This window comes from Lithobates pipiens, unplaced genomic scaffold, assembly GCF_037356315.1.
Source record: "Lithobates pipiens isolate NorthernLeopardFrog02 unplaced genomic scaffold, aLitPip1_a1.2 Scaffold_59, whole genome shotgun sequence".
In the NCBI taxonomy this organism is placed as follows: Eukaryota; Metazoa; Chordata; class Amphibia; order Anura; family Ranidae; genus Lithobates; species Lithobates pipiens.
Genome location: NW_027507880.1, coordinates 622,406 through 639,254, shown reverse-complemented (window position 1 = coordinate 639,254; position 16,849 = coordinate 622,406). Strand labels below are relative to the sequence as shown.

Sequence of the window (16,849 nt, the reverse complement as noted above, 5' to 3'; positions counted from 1 at the left end):
ATAACCAATAGCGAGGTAGTTTAGAAAGGATGAGAGTGGGTTTACATCCACTTTAATTATGAGAAAGTTTGTATGGGAACAAGATTCGCACAGATCTTTGCCAACTGGTTCATGGCATATTGGGAATCCATTTTTATTTGGAAGGATGATAAGCTGAGTGTGTACCCTGTTTTATGAGGAAGCTATATAGATAAAATTATTCTCATTTGGAATCTTTGTACACAATAATGATCATGAGAAAGGTTGTATGGCAGTGGAAGATGCATTGGTGGAGAAAGACATTTTTAAGAAGGGAGAAGATAGACTTCCCATTGAACGGTATTTGATTTATGTTACAACATAACTATTTTTTACCCAGATTTGCCAATTGGTGTATGGCATATTGGGAACCCATCTCCATTTTTTGAGAGGATAAAAAGCATGGTAGTAGCTCTCTTTCTATGGTGAAGGTATATAGATGATATTTAATTTCTTTGGAAGTGTTTTCAAACAGATTCAGATGCAGTTTTGCCTAGGATTAACTTCATAATTTTAATAATTTTTTTGGTTTTCAATCCTACATAGAGTTATGAAGAAATTTACTTTCTTGGATCTTTAAAGGATTGGCATATTATGATTAAAACTGACAGAAAACAGTGAATAACAGTTCTAGTTGTACTTTTAGTGCAATGCATAACAACAAAATATAACGCTTGTGCTAAATGGCCATAAATTCCCATAGACACCCTGAAATCTTGCAAAAAGCATTTCCAGAAGAGGGGACAACACCATATAAGTGGAATTTCCAACAAGCTGATTTCGGTGTGATGGTCAGGTGTACACTGATCTTTGGCCACATTTGTATAACTGCCTGAGAATCTGTGGTTCTGTCCATCTATGCTATGCCTGTTCTAAGAAAGAGGGGATCAGGACAGTTGATAAAAATCCTTTGCTTTGGAAGAGTTGTGTATACAGTTGTGTATAGAGTTGTTATGCGTTTTTTTTCTTTCTCTTGAAAATAAAGAATAAAAAATAAGTTGTTGCTCAAGTCACATTTTAAGGTGCATTAAAGCACAATAAAGAATTCATGTTCTGTTTATCTGAAACCTCCACTAGAAAAGTCTTTGTTACGTAGGTTTACAACATGTCTTTTGTCATTAATTCACTTTGCGCTTTCTTATAATATGGAAATACATAATGATATACAGTACACGGTATGTTAATTTTTTTATTTTATTTTTAATTGACATTTTTTAATACTACAAAATCAGAAGGCAGTTTTTTTTAATGATTGATAAACTGCTGAAATGTCATGGCTACATTAGTTCTTTCATTTTTATTTTTTTTGTTTTCATCTGAGGATTACATTTTAATTCTTATGTTTAGATATGCTTTAGCTTTTTTTTAATGATGGTTTTATTTAAGACCTCAAAAGCCAAAACATGCCAACAAATGAAAGTGACAAAGGAAGTAATTATTTCCCCACTAGACAGAAAACTCACAGATGATAAGACGTTTAATTTGACAAGCAATGTCATTCCATTTTCCTGTTCTGTGCAGCTCTAAACAGTGTGTGTCTTGATTATTACTGGGTGCATCTTTTTTCCAGTTGGTGTAGGAGATCGCATCACCTGATGGAAATCTGTAAGTACCATCTGTCTCAAGTTCATTTATTCCAAGAAAAGCAAGGCCATCAAAATAATTGGTGATGGAACGTACGGCTTCGTTCTCATCAGCATTATTTGGAGAGGCAATTTGACCTCCCGCATCTGCACACCTTTTTTTAGCATCAGTGAAATTGCCTAGACCACCATCTGAGAGGTAAATTTTGTCACCACTTCTAGCTCTTCCTTTGAAAAATAAAAATGCTGAAATGGAAATAGAAGAGAAAAAAATTATATCATCACAAGACCTATTATGATGTACGGGTAAAAATATAACATTGCGGTGATGATGGTGGGCTGGTACTTAACCACTTCCCATCCAGGCCAATTCTGACATTTATCTCCTACATGTAAAATTCATAATTTTTTTGCTAGAAAATTACATAGAACCCCCAAACATTATATATGTTTTTTTTTTAACAAAGACCCTAGAGAATACAATGGCAGTTGTTGCAACTTTTTATCTCTCATGGTATTTACGCAGGAATTTTTCAAATGCGTTTTTTTCAGAAAAAAAAAGTTTCATGCTTAAAAAAAACAAAACAGTAAAGTTAGCCCAATTTTTTTGCATAATGTGATAGATGAAGATATGCAGAGTAAATAGATACCCAACATGTCATGCTTCAAAATTGCACGCGCTCGTGGAATGGCGCCAAACTTTGGTATTTAAAAATCCCCATAGGCGATGCTTTACATTTTTTTACTGGTTACATGTTTTGTGTTACAGAGGAGGTCTAGTGCTGGAATTATTGCTCTCACGCTACAGTTTGCGGCGATACCTCACATTTGTGGTTTGCACACCGTTTTCATATGTGGGCCGGGACTTACGTATGCGTTCGCTTCTGCATACGAGCTCACGGGGACAGGGGCGCTTAAATATTTTTTTTATTGTTAATTTAACTTTTTTTTTTTTTGTTTGACACTTAAAAAAAAAATGTATTTCTTTTATATTTACAGTGAGATGTGGGGTCAATAAGACCCCACATCTCACCTCAAGGCTGGGAAGCCTAAAATAAAAACAAAACAAAACCGATCCTGACTTCCTAGCCAAATCGGTGCCGTTATTTTGAATGCAGAGGCTGAGCGTGACGTCATAACATCGCGCCTGGCCTCTGAACGATCATAGAGACTCCAGGGACAATCTGGTCCGCCGGAAATCTCTATGGTATTATCCGGGGGCCGGCGGATCCTGTGACCGACTCACCGATGGAAGCGGTGAGTCGGTAGAAGCACCGGAGGGCGGTGGGAGGGGGGGATGTCCCCTCCCGTAAGAACGATCAAGCGGCAGAACAGCCGCTATGATCATTCTTATGGTGCAGGGAATCACCGGCTGAAAACGCTGATATCTGAATGATGTCTGTGGCCTCAGGCATAATTCAGATATAACCACCGAAAGCCGAGGCCATCCCTGGATCTCCTACCGGTGCGAAGAAGTTCACCTTTGTGAAAAAAATAATAAATGCACATATTTTTGCAGGCAAAAAAAATAAGCATTTATTATTTTTTTTATAGAAGCCTGCAGAGCATTGCACCCAAGATCAATGGATCACGGGTGCTATGTCAGGCTCCTGCAGAGAAGCTTTGCATATTTCTGTCAATACCTCTGTCAGATTGAAAGCTGCAGTGCTTGTGAATGAACTATGAGGGGGATCATCAGCACCCTTGCAGTTGATTTTTGCCCTGTACACAGGGTCGGACATTCCGACTACAAAATCTGTAGGATTTTTTCCAACGGATTTTGGCCCAAACTTGTCTCGCATACACACATTCAAACAAAGTTGTGAGAAAATCCAATCGTTCAGGACACGGTGACGTAAACTACGTACGACGGGTTTATAAAGAGGACAGCAGCCAATAGCTTTCGTCTCGTAATTTATTCTGAGCATGCATGGCACTTTGTCCATCACAATTGTCTACACACGTTCGGAATTAACCACTTCCCGACCAGCGCACGACGATGTACGTCGACAGCATGGCACGGGCAGGCATATTGGCTTACATGTATGTCCAATATTCGTTGCCGCCGTGCCATCGGGAGCGCGCCGCCGGCGGCGCGCTCCCGCGCTGGTCGGGACCTCCGTGAGTCCGGTCGCGGGACCCGCGGACTCGATCGCCGCGGGCATCCCCGCGATCGTCTCACGGAGCGGCGGAATGGAGGAAATGCTGTATAAACAACATTTTCTCATTCTGCCTAGCAACTAGTGACGCTGATCTCTGCTCCATGTGATTGGAGCAGAGATCAGTGTACACTAAATGAAAGCCCAACCCCCCCACAGTTAGTAACACACCCCTAGGAACACTTAACCCCTACACTGCCACCCACAGGTTAACCCTTTCACTGCCAGTGTCATTTACACAGGAATCACTGCATTTATATAGCAGTGATTACTGTATAAATGACAATGGTCCCAAAAATGTGTCAAAAATGTCCGATGGGTCCCCGACAATGTCGCAGTCACAATAAAAATCGCAGATCGCCGCCATTACTAGTAAAAAAAAAAATAATAAAAAATTATTAATAAAAATGCTATAAAACTATCCCTATTTTGTAAACGCTATAACTTTTGCGCAAACCAATCAATAATCGCTTATTGCGATTTTTTTTACCAAAAATATGTAGAAGAATACGTATCGGCCTAAATTGAGGGAAAAAAATGTTTTTTTATATATTTTTGGGCGATATTTATTATAACAAAAAGTAAAAAATAATGTGTTTTTTTCAAAATTGTCGCTCTATTTTTGTTTATAGCGCAAAAAATAAAAACCGCAGGGGTGATCAAATACCACCAAAAGAAAGCTCTATTTGTGGGAAAAAAAGGACGTCAATTTTGTTTGGGAGCCACGTCGCACGACCGCGCAATTGTCAGTTAAAGCGACGCAGTGCCGAATCGCAAAAAGTGGTCTGGTCTTTGACCAGCAAATTGGTCCGGTCTGAAAGTGGTTAAACAACTTAATTTTGTTGTCTGGAAATTTTAGATCCTGCTCTCAAACTTTGTGTGTCGGAAATTCTGATGGAAAAAGTCCGGTGGACCCCATACAATATGGGATTTCCCGACAACAAGATCTGATGGCACATTTAACGTCAGAAAGTCAGACCGTGTGCACAGGGCATAATAACTACCAGTCACCTGCTGAGGCGGTGGTCTGGATTTGTAGTTTTCTCATTCATATATCTTGGGCCAAGCCCTGCACAGCTGGCCAGTTTTCAAAATGTGACAGTGGCTGTGGGGAGAGGAACCCATGCCCTCTGTAACAGGGCAAGGGGGTAGAAGGAGCATGTTACATGTCAGACCTTAAATATGCATGTAACATATAACATGCTTGTAAAGACGAACCTATCCTATGTCAACCTGTTGCTAACTCCTGTTTATAGCCAAGACATGGCCCAATACAAATCCATGCAAAATGCCCCTTATTTATTGTCTTTAATTTATAAACTCACCTATCCACTGGGGGATTATGTTTCTTGTTCCTCCATTTAATAGAGCATTGCATCTGACATGCAAACTACATTTACCCCTGCCCAGATCAAATGGCATTTTTGTTTGCACATATTTAATAAAAAAAGCAATGTCCCAACACATTACTATTAAATATTACAATCTGCATACAATTCAAGTTATCCAACCATAAAGAACACAACTTATTCTTACAAAGAACAAGATATGTCACCATGGTCCAACTCAGATTTAGTCTCTTGGGTAAAAAATAAGTCCTTAATAGAACAAGTTTGGTACATCAGGTCCTAAAGGTGCCCAACTAGATTTTTCCAACAATCCTTCATTTCTTCTTACCTGTTTGCAGTTCTTTTAGCTGTCCGTTCAATGCTTTGAATTTCCCTTGGAGATCTTCACATACTGAGGAAAGAGAATTCGATAATGTTTAAGGATTCATACGAAAAGCAATGAAGTCTTTTACTGAAAGAAAATGTACTCCATGATTTGTATTTAATTTAATAATTTGGCTGCTCTTCTTAGAATATCCACCTATCAGATTATTCCACCAAAAATCCAGGTCAAGGGGCAATACATTTTCCTAATGGGCCACATGAGAAACTGGGACTGTTGTGGAAGGCCAAACTTAATTCTTCTCAATATTATGTTTGGACCTTGGAAGGTTTGTAAGTATGTAAACATATAGAAAAGAAACACCTGGCACTAGAAATAATAGGTACAACTGCTAATAAAATAGGTCTCTTTCAGATGGGCGGTTGGAGGAATGGTTAAAAATGGGTACTAAGTCGTAGTTTGACTGCCCACCCAAACTGTAAAATAATAGTAGAATGATAGTTGGGAGGAGGTTCAGTTGTTCTGACTGGATGTCATATAACAACCCTCAGAACAAGCTGCTCGCATAGCGGCGATTGGTGGTGCAGTGACACACTGCATCTCCGATCTCTGTAAAGAGCCTATGACGTAGGCTCTTTACCATGTGATCAGCTGTGTCTAATCACAGCTGATCACAATGTAAATAGCAAGTGCCAGTTATCGGCTTTCCTCTGCTGACTCTGACAGCGCATGAGTAGAGGAGAGCCGATAAGCGGCTTTGCTCATGGGGAGAGGATTTTCACTTATAAACAGTGCAATAATTATCAGTGTAGCCCCATCAGTGATGCCTAACAGTGCCCACCAGTGATGCCAATCAGTGCCGCCTGCCAGTGCCCATCAGTGCCTCCTCATCAGTGCCGCCTATCAGTGCCTCCTCATCAGTCTCTGCCCATCAGTGCCCATCATTGCTGCCTATCAGTGCCCATAAATGCTGCACAATAGTGCTGCCTATCAGTGCCCCTCAGTGCCGCCTATCAGTGACTATTACTGCTGCATATTAGTGCCTCCCCATCAGTGCCTATCAGTGCAGCCTCATCAGCGCACATCAGTGAAGGAGAAAAAATACTTATAATACTTACAAAACTAACAGAATTTTTGGTCTTTTTTTTCATGGTTTAGCAAAAATAAATAAATAACTCAGTAGTGATTAAATACCACCAAAAGAAAGATCCATCTGTCTCAAAATTGTCATTCAAAGTGCAACAGCACTGAAGGCTGAAAATTGCTCTGGGCAGGAAAGCTGAAAACTGGCCTGGGTAGAAAGCAGGTGAAAGTGCCCTTCATTGAAGTGACTAATGGTGCCACGATTGCACTGCGGTAGGTACAATTTTGCTTTGAGGAGGTGATATTACATCTCCTCACCACCTGTCAAATGGCCTCTGAAAAGCACTATGGCTGGAAGGAGGGAGCCTGAGATTGCTACAGTGGGGATTTCATCAGATCCTGATCTGGAGTAAAGAACAGGTGTACGGCTCCTAGAATTTGCAGGCGCCAGGAAGAACTTGGCCAGCTACCAGAGTGGCTTGAGTTTGTTGGGACATCTCTTAGACAATGCTTTCTGATCAGAACCAAGCCTCCTTGCTGTACTGCTCAGCTCCTCAGGTTCTATCCTTCCAGTTCTTGCAGCTCTCCACACAGACATCTGTCAGGAACCTGACAAGTTTAGAGAGGCATGCTGACATTGGAGGCATCGATGGGGAAAGCGAAAGGGTTGGATGTGACACTGGGGCCATAATTTGACCAGGTCTGCTCCAGATCATTATGTGTTAGCAATGTGGATCTGCATCACAGTACGTCTACTGAAGGCCGTAAAAATGTCTGCAAAATGGACTATTTTATTTTAGCCTGACCTGAACCTGTGCTATACCCATACAAGCAAAGTAACAGGTTCACTTAGCTTCCCACCCCCTTTCTTATATTCCCATAAACTCTACTCCGGTCAAGCACCAGAGCTAAGTAAATTACCCCATACATCCAAGTATGGGAAAGCGCGTGACCTGCATGATGCAGCACAGGGTGCCCAGTGGTGGTAAATCGCAAGACTCCAAAGCTGTCATATTGAGAAACTAGTCCTTAAGCACCGTGCAACAAGACCTTAAAATGTAACTCCACTTCTGCTGAGTGAAAAAACATGACCCTCTGGATGACCAATGTACTGTACATGGTAAGGGCTGTGACAAACTTGGTTGTACTGTAGCTCCTAAAGTAATAGTTGTTGAAGAGTTCCCCTCATTACCTATGTGGTTAAATATTGTCTGCAGAACAAGAAGTGGGGATGAATCTTTATTACAAAAGTTTCAGGAATCCCAAAAGGGCTCTCAACCCTTCCCCACTTTATCCAAAATTAATAAAAGATGTTTTGGCTAAACATAAGCTTTAAACAGTGTTTTGTTCATTACAAAAGGGTAAATGATGTGTCCGGGAAATCCGGGGGAAATCCGGAGGGGGGGGGGGTTGTCATTCTTTAAAAAAGAAGCTCAACGTTATGCAGCTTGTCTGATTTAGATGATTTAGATGATTTAGAACTTTTGAAACAGTGCCAGGAATGGAACCATTATAGTTGAGCAATCTTTTAGAGTCAGTGAACAATAGACATGTGCAGAATGGAAACATTTGTTCTGTTTAGTTTCAGATAGATTTGTTATGTTACTAATTTCGTTTCATTATGGAATTCATTTAGTTTGGCTTTGGAATTTGTTTAGTTTTGTTTTGTTTACCTTAAAAAATGTTTCCTTTATTAATTTTCTAACGAATGACAACTTTTTAGAATGATCAGAATTTGGATTGGTGGAAAAAATAATCGAACTATTCAAATTCTGTGCAAAGATATGACTACTTGTTAAGCTGCGGACTGGAAAGCCAGCTGCCCATGTCCTTAACAACCATGACACATTATCTGTCAGTGGGCTTCCCCACTGACCGATGAATGTAAAGAAAAGAATGCCGGCATTGCCCAGCAATAGAAAAACATTTAAAAGAATGGCGTGGGGTTCCCCCTAAAATCTATACCAGACTCTTATCCAGGCAAGCAGCCTGGCAGGTCAGGAAAGGGTGACGCCCCCCCCCCCCCGAAACCATACCAGACCAAAACATGCCCTAAACATGGGGGATGCTTTGGGGCGGGGGGTATGGATTTTGGAGGGGAACCCATGCCTTTTTTTTATTTTTTGGGCGCGGCGGTTTCCCTTAAAATCCATTACCAGACCCAAAGAGCCTGGTATGGCCCGGGAGGGGGGTAGCACCGGCTTTTTTTTTTAATATTTTTCAATTGCCTGATAATGCCGACGTTCTTTTTTTTACATTGAAAAGCCCACTGACAGATGATGACTCATGGTTGTTAAGGACAAAGCAGCTTCCTGGCTGCTTAACAACCAGCTATTCTTCACACAGAATTCAAATAGATCATTTTTTTCAACTGATTCGAATTCTAATTGTTCTGAAAAGTTGGAATTTTTTAGAAAAGGAATAAACAAAATATTTTTTTTTAACAAAACGCAATACTATTCGTTACTATTTCATTTGGAGATTCGGATACATCCAAATCTCCGAATAGCCAAAAAATTGTCCGAATTTGTATTCGGACCAAAACAAATTGTACATGTCTAGTGAACAATTGTTGAAGGAGTTTCCTCTTTAATAGCAGCTTCTATCTAACTGTTATGGCAAAGTGTGTGTGTGTGGGGGGGGGTGGGGGATCCGGTTAGACAACCTCTAAATTGAGTCACATACAGGAACCCCCTTACACTTTCATCACCAATGTCACGTATACATGACCAGAATTTCTGACAGAAAAAGTCAGACGGAAGCTTTTCAGCGTATATTCCGATCGTGTGTATGCCTCATCGGACTTTTGTTTTAGAAAATTCTGATGGACCTAGAAAGAGAACATGTTCTAAACACCTATCGGAAAACCACTTGTCTGTATGCTTTTTCGATGGACTAAAAACGACGCATGCTCTGAAGCAAGTACGAGAAGGAAGCTATTGGCTACTGGCTATTGAACTTCCTTTTTCTAGTAAAACGTCAAATGTGTTGTATGTCACCGCGTTCTTGATGATTGGACTTTGGTGTGATCGTGTGTATGCAACTCCGTTGGAAAACCTTCAGAGTTTATTCTAATGGGAAAACCAGTCGTGTGTACGCCGCATTAGATGTTTTTTTTTGTTTCTCAAATCAAACCATTGGGCTCTCTGAGCTGTACACAAGCTGCTTCAGTGCACACAGCCAGTTCTGGGCCTTTCCTATTACAGAATGCTTTGCAATATATCTTGCATGCTGATTCCTGTATCAGACGTTCAGTTGTAAAACAAAGGAATCATTTTTTAAAGGAATTTTTGTAATGGTTTCCATAGCAAAATGTTTGAAAAATAATATTAAACATCCACCAAAAAAATAAAATGAACCCAAATAGGACACAGCATTATAAACTTAACAGAGGTTCCAACCTTCATTCTTCAAAGCCAAGAAAAAAAATGCCCAGAGCTTTATTTTAACCTTAAAAATTATATCATCTAGATATAGAATATCATTTAAAGCAAAGATTCTTGAGAACAATGTTCCATCCTACCTATATCCTTGCAGTTGCCTGGTGGCCCCGGGGGTCCTGGTACTCCTCGTGGTCCTGGAATTCCAGGCGGTCCAGGAAACCCTGTTTAATTATAGCATAAAATTTAACACAATATGAAAGTGAGGTGACCCTGGGCTCACTTTAAACAAAGTTGCATAGTTCCATAGTAGTTGAGGTTGAAAAAAGACATAAGTCCATCAAGTCCAACCTATGTGTGTGATTATATGTCAGCATTACATTGTATATCCTTGTATGTTGTCATTCAGGTGCTTATCTAATGTTTTTTTCAAACTATCAATGCTTCCTGCTGAGATCACTGCCTGTGGAAGGGCCACTCTTACAGTAAAGAATGGCAAGAGTTTAAGGTTAAACCTCTTTTCTTCTAATTTTAAGTAAACTTCTTTTTTTTTTTTATTAACCTCTGGACTTGCCAGCCCCCTTCCCCCCATTATCCCTTACCCCACTTTAGAGCCCGTTGAAGCATTGATTTAAAAAGATCTGACGGGTTCAATACTCACAGCACAGGTCCTCTTTGCCAATTTGTGTAATCAGTGATATACTGTATAATATATATATATATATATGTGTGTGTATATATATATATATATATATATATATGTGTGTGTGTGTATATATATATATATATATATATATATATATATATATATATATATATATATATATATATATATGTGTGTATATATATATATATATATATATATATATATATATATATATGTGTGTATATATATATATATATATATATATATATATATATATATGTGTGTATATATATATATATATATATATATATATATATATATTTATATATGTGTATATATATATATGTGTGTGTATATATATATATATATATATATATATATATATATATATATATACTTATTTTTTGATTTTTTGTAAAAGTAATGAAATGTTTACAGGGGTTCTAATGTCTAAACATGGGTGATTTCAGACTATCTATGGTGACAGACAATTTACTGCATTCCTAAAACGTCTGTCAAGGCAAGGACACACAAAACAATTGTTTGCTGCATGCTGCATTTTATTGCAGTGCATCATACTGAATCGTGTGACAGTGCTCTACATTGCCATGAATGAAGTGTAGTCACATATAGTTTCTACAAAAAAAAAAAGTTAGCCATGTGATGTGCTGAATCGGGCACCACACTATTCCCTAACGCGGTTAGGAGTAGATAGCTACTAGACATGTGCAGAGTAAAATATTTTGTTTCGGAATTTCGTTTTCGTCCGAAAACTTAATTTATTTAGTTACTCCCGAAATTCGTTTTTATTTATTTAGTTTTTCGTTCAAAAATTGCATTCGTCCGAAAATCCACATGAATTACGGTCGAATCTGTCTTTGAAGGCTTATGGTGTCTGTCGAATGTATAAAGAAGATTCGACGGAGCTAGTATATAGTATACTTTAGAACCCTATTAAAGTCTATGGGACTCCAACATTCAAAATATAAAGTGCTAATTTTAAAGGCTAATTTGCAAGTTACTGTCCTAAAAAGTGTTTGGGGACCCGGGTCCTGCCCCAGGGGACATGTATCAATGCAAAAAAAAGTTTTAAAAATGGCTGTTTTTTCTGGAGCAGTGACTTTAATAATGATTAAAGTGAAACAATAAAAGTGTAATATTCCTTTAAATTTCGTAGGGGGGGGGGGGGGGTCGATAGTATGCCTGTGAAGGGGCGCATGTTTCTGGTGCTTAGAACTGTCCCTGCACAAAGTGTCATTTATGCAGGAAAAAAAGTCCTTTAAAATCACTCGGAGCTATTATGAATTGTCAGCTCCGTAATACAGAGAACACTCATTGAAAGTCATTGATAAAAAAATAAATAAATACATTTAAAAAAAGTGTGGGGGTCCCCCAAATTCAATTACCAGGCCCTTCAGGTCTGGTATGGATATTAAGGGGAACCCTGCCTCAAATTTAAGAAAAAATTTGACGTGGGGGTCCCCCTAAAAATCTATACCAGACCCTTTATCCGAGCACGCAACCTGGCAGGCCGCAGGAAAAGAGGAGGGGACGAGAGAGCGCCCCCCCTCCCTCCTGAACCGTACCAGGCCACATGCCCTCAACATTGGGAGGATGCTTTGGGGGTCTGTGACCCCTCAAAGCCCCTTGTCCCCATGTTGATGAGGACAAGGGCCTCATCCCCACAACCGTGGCCGGTGGTTGTGGAGGTCTGCGGACGGGGGGCTTATCAGAATCTGGAAGCCCCCTTTAACAAGGGGACCCCAGATCCCGCCCCCCCCTGTTTGAAATGGTAAGGGGGTACCCCTACCATTTCACAAAGAAAGTGTAAAAAATGGTTAAATAAAACAAACACACTTTTGAAAAATTCCTTTATTAAAAATAAAAAAAATAAAAAAAAGATTCCAGCGGCGGTAATCCACTCTTGCTATCCAGCGACGGACGGTCATCTTTCCAGTGATGGCTCATCTCATCCAGCGCAGCGGATCCATCCTTATTCTGTCTCCGTGGAGGAGACACTGCAAGGATTCCGGCGGCTGACGTTTCTTATATACGGAGGGCGGGGCCACCCGTCACCTGACCCCGCCCCCCTCTGACGCAGGGGGAAACCCGGGGTTCCCTGTGACGTATGGGTGACCCCGCACCCCTCTGATGTAACACAGGCAGGTTTCCGTTACATCAGAGGGGGTCGGGGTCACCCATACGTCACAGGGAACCCCGGGTTTCCCCTTGCGTCAGAGGGGGGCGGGGTCAGGTGACGGGTGGCCCCGCACTCCGTATATAAGAAACGTCAGGCAGCCGGAATGCCTGCAGTGTCTCCTCCACGGAGACAGAATAAGGATGGATTCGCTGCGCTGGATGAGATGAGATATCGCTGGAGAGTTGACCGTCCGTCGCTGGATAGCAAGAGTGGATTACCGCCGCTGGAATCTTTTTTTTATTTTTAATAAAGGAATTTTTCAAAAGTGTGTTTGTTTTATTTAACAATTTTTTACACTTTCTTTGTAAAATGGTAGGGGTACTTTTGTACCCCCTTACCATTTCAAACAGGGGGGGGCCGGGATCTGGGGGTCCCCTTGTTAAAGGGGGCTTCCAGATTCTGATAAGCCCCCCGCCCGTAGACCTCCACAACCACCGGCCACGGTTGTGGGGATGAGGCCCTTGTCCTCATCAACATGGGGACAAGGTGCTTTGAGGGGTCACAGACCCCCAAAGCATCCTCCCAATGTTGAGGGCATGTGGCCTGGTACGGTTCAGGAGGGAGGGGGCCGCTCTCTCGTCCCCCCCTCTTTTCCTGCGGCCTGCCAGGTTGCGTGCTCGGATAAAGGGTCTGGTTATGGATATTTAGGGGGAACCCCACGTCTATTTATTTCTTAAATTTGAGGCAGGGTTCCCCTTAATATCCATACCAGACCTGAAGGGCCTGGTAATTGAATTTGGGGGACCCCCACACTTTTTTTTTATTTATTTATTTTTTTATCAATGACTTTCAATGAGTGTTCTCTGTATTACGGGAGCCGACAATTCATAATAGCTGCGAATGATTTTAAAGGACTTTTTTTCCTGCATAAATGACACTTCTAAAGGACAGTTCTAAACACCAGAAACATGAGCCCCTTCACAGGCATACTATAGACAACCCCCCCCCCCCCCTAAGAAATTTAAAGGAATATTACACTTTTATTGTTTCACTTTAATCATTATTAAATCACTGCTCCCGAAAAAATGGCAGTTTTTAAAACTTTTTTTTGCATTGATACATGTCCCCTGGGGAAGGACCCGGGTCCCCAAACAGTTTTTAGGACAGTAACTTGCAGAATCTTTTCTCTCTGTCAAATCTTTTTTCTCTGTCAAATATTTTCTCTATATAATCTTGGACTAATAGAGGTAAGGTTAGGCACATTCGACCACAGGTTCTATAGACAGATTGTTATTGTCAGAGTCATGTCGAATCTCCTATTCTATATCGAACTGTTGTAACAATGAAAACGAAAATAAAGCATTTATTTATGTCGGATCTTTCGTTTTTCGGATTTTGTGCTTTCGTTATCGTTTGTCAAAACGAAAACGAAAATAGCTGAAATTCGGACGAAAATGCATTCGGACGAAAACGAATGCACATGTCTAATAGCTACCGGAGTGGCAGCTGTTTGTTCCTGTGCAAATTCACTCTACTGCATTCCCTGCATTAAGGGCCAGTTCTCACCACATGCAGTCCAATCAAAAACGCATAGAAAGTAGGTTATATGTTTTTCAATGGCATAGTTCACACCAGTGCTTGCAGTGCATTCCAGTTCCAGAAAAAAAGTAGAACATGCTGCATTTTTCCTGCACTATACTGGAATGCTGTAAAAGGCATCAAAAACTCACGGGGATGCACCTAAACACACCAAAAACACACTGGAACACCCATGTTCTTATTTATGGTTAAGAAAAAAAAAAGAGTGGGGGAAATGCACTGGTCTACATAAAAAATGCATCAAAAACGCACTGCAACGCATCAAAAATGCGCATGCAAAAAAGCATCTGGAGTGCAGCCAGACTGCTTTTCTATGGTGTGAACTGGCCCTTAGGTAAAAAAAATATTTAGCTTCAGTGTCGCCGCCTCACCCACCTTATACTTACCTGAGTTCTCGCTCAATCCAGTGCATGTCTGGAGGGGCTCTGTCTTCTCTCCCCACTCTCGCAGGACAGACTGAAAGTAGCAGAAGCCATTGGCTCCCATTGCTGTCAGGCAAATTCTGTGATGAGTAATAGAGGGCGGGATCAAGCCACGCTGTCTGTGTCTATGAACGCTCACATGAGTGCCCCCTTCCTATGGGGGCACTCGCTGAAGGGGAGGAGCCAGGAGTGTGCAGCAGGGGGCTCGAGAAGGGGAGGTTTGACAGCGCAGGTATTTAAAAGAAAAAACTAAAACTTGACTACAATCAATTTAAAACATTTTTATATTTTTTGTAAAGATAATCATTTGTTTATATGATATATATATATATATATATATATATATATATATATATCACATAAACAAATTTTTCTTTTTATGAAAAAATTAACTGATTTTAAAAAGTAAAAATCGATGCAACAAATTTCCCCAAAACTCCTATTCCAGATTCCCTTTATGATATGAATACTTATACCTCGTTCTCCCTTTGCTTTTTCAGCAGTATCACTCGACGTCACTAAAGCCGCATGGAGAAAAAGTAGACCGAAACCCAACAGAGCTTTCATATTTTAAACACAGCGGATCTACAGAGGAACAGAAAAAAATCTTTTATTCAATTTATGCTAATGCCCTCACTCCTTTATTGAATGAACTTGCCTTTGCTGATCTCAAAAATACTACTTGTCATGGAAATTTAATAGCAAGGATGTGTTCTAAGTCATTGACCAGTTGGGGAGGTTTTTACTTTCCGTCCTGGAAAAGCACCAGGAAATCTCCCCAATGTTCTCCCCAATGAACCCCCTTCTAGTTGTTGGTGAAACAGGTGTCAGATCATTGGATGATCTTTGCTGTTCCAGTTCTTATATCTCATTATGTCCTGGTGACGATGGCCACCATAGCAAATCAAGTGAATCTCCCAAGCGGAAATATAGTAATAAATCATCACAGAGGATGTTACTCTTCCTTAATCTATCCAAAACAAAAAAAAGAAAGAAACAAATATTTTCCATTGAATTCATTATTTTTTTTATAGAAAATTTACAAATATTCGCACCATCCAAAAGCTGGTGAATTGATCTTAAGTAATTTTGGCAGCTGGATCTACCAATACATAGAAATAAATGTATTGAGGAATAGAAGTAAGGTGCTCATTTAAATGGTACTTAATCATATAATGGTACTCACCAAGGTAGACACAAGAGACCTGGAGAAGATGTAGCAGAAAATCCAAAGTGGTCATATATATATATACTGATATGTTATCTGACCTTGTACATATTTCTACCTGCAAACTAAGTAAATCAAAAACAGCAAATACAAACTTTGACCCCAGATCTCTCCTAAATAAAATAATGACTCCAGTAAGCAGATTTTTAGTGTTTACAAAGACATGCTTTGGTTTACCATGAGACATAGACGATCTACAATTATTAAACTTCTGTGTGCATAACCCTTGTTTCAGGATTCATGGTAATACCATAAAGTCAACTTAAGGTTGTGATGACCTTGTTCCAATTCCTCCTAAGCTTTGGTCATCTCCATAATAAATGTATAAGGTACCCTGCACATGGTTACACCGACACACTGTGAATTCTTTCTAAGACCAGTCCTATAAAGAAAGTCAGCTGTACAATGCACTCTATGAAGGATATCATGCTGTGCATATGAGAGAGCAAAACCAGATGCATGCGCTATAGTGTATCTTCTCAGAGCTCCTCAGAGGAGAAACCAGATCCTCATCCCATCTGTGTTTGCAGGAGAATGGAAACTTAAAAGAGAAGTAAAGGATTTCTCTTTTCAGATTCATACTTACCTAGGTGGATGCAACATCGGTCCGATGCTGCATCTGTCAACCAGCGCCTCTGCACTGAGAACCAAAATATCGAACATCGCCAACATTGCTTAGTTTTTAGAGCTCCGAGAGAAGAGAGCTGTAGACTGTCAGTCACAGCTCTCTGCTCTGCCCCCTCCTCACTCACTGGAGCACTGGGCTGTGGAAGGAGCGGGGTGAAAGGGTCTGAGAGGCTGAGCCGGGTGTCAGTCCAGGCACCTGGTGGATCCAGACTTTATTGTCGTGATGAGGCGGTGCCTGGACTGACATCCGCGACGTTTGGGGCAAAATTATGGTATTGGGAAGCATCCGCACC

At 40.4% G+C, this 16,849-nt stretch overlaps 1 protein-coding gene across 1 annotated transcript; it reads right to left on the bottom strand.

Annotated features, from left to right (window-relative positions):
• Window positions 1–1,289: 1,289 nt before the first annotated feature.
• On the bottom strand, window positions 1,290–15,933 carry LOC143958186 (collectin-46-like). The gene is made up of 5 exons (XM_077467657.1): window positions 15,888–15,933; window positions 15,178–15,286; window positions 10,038–10,118; window positions 5,438–5,500; window positions 1,290–1,847 (listed from the first exon to the last, which is right to left on the bottom strand). The coding sequence occupies exons 2-5, from the start codon at window positions 15,266–15,268 to the stop codon at window positions 1,465–1,467; spliced, it is 618 nt and encodes a 205-aa protein (XP_077323783.1). The 5' UTR covers window positions 15,269–15,286; window positions 15,888–15,933; the 3' UTR covers window positions 1,290–1,464.
• Between the last annotated feature and the right edge of the window lie 916 nt (window positions 15,934–16,849).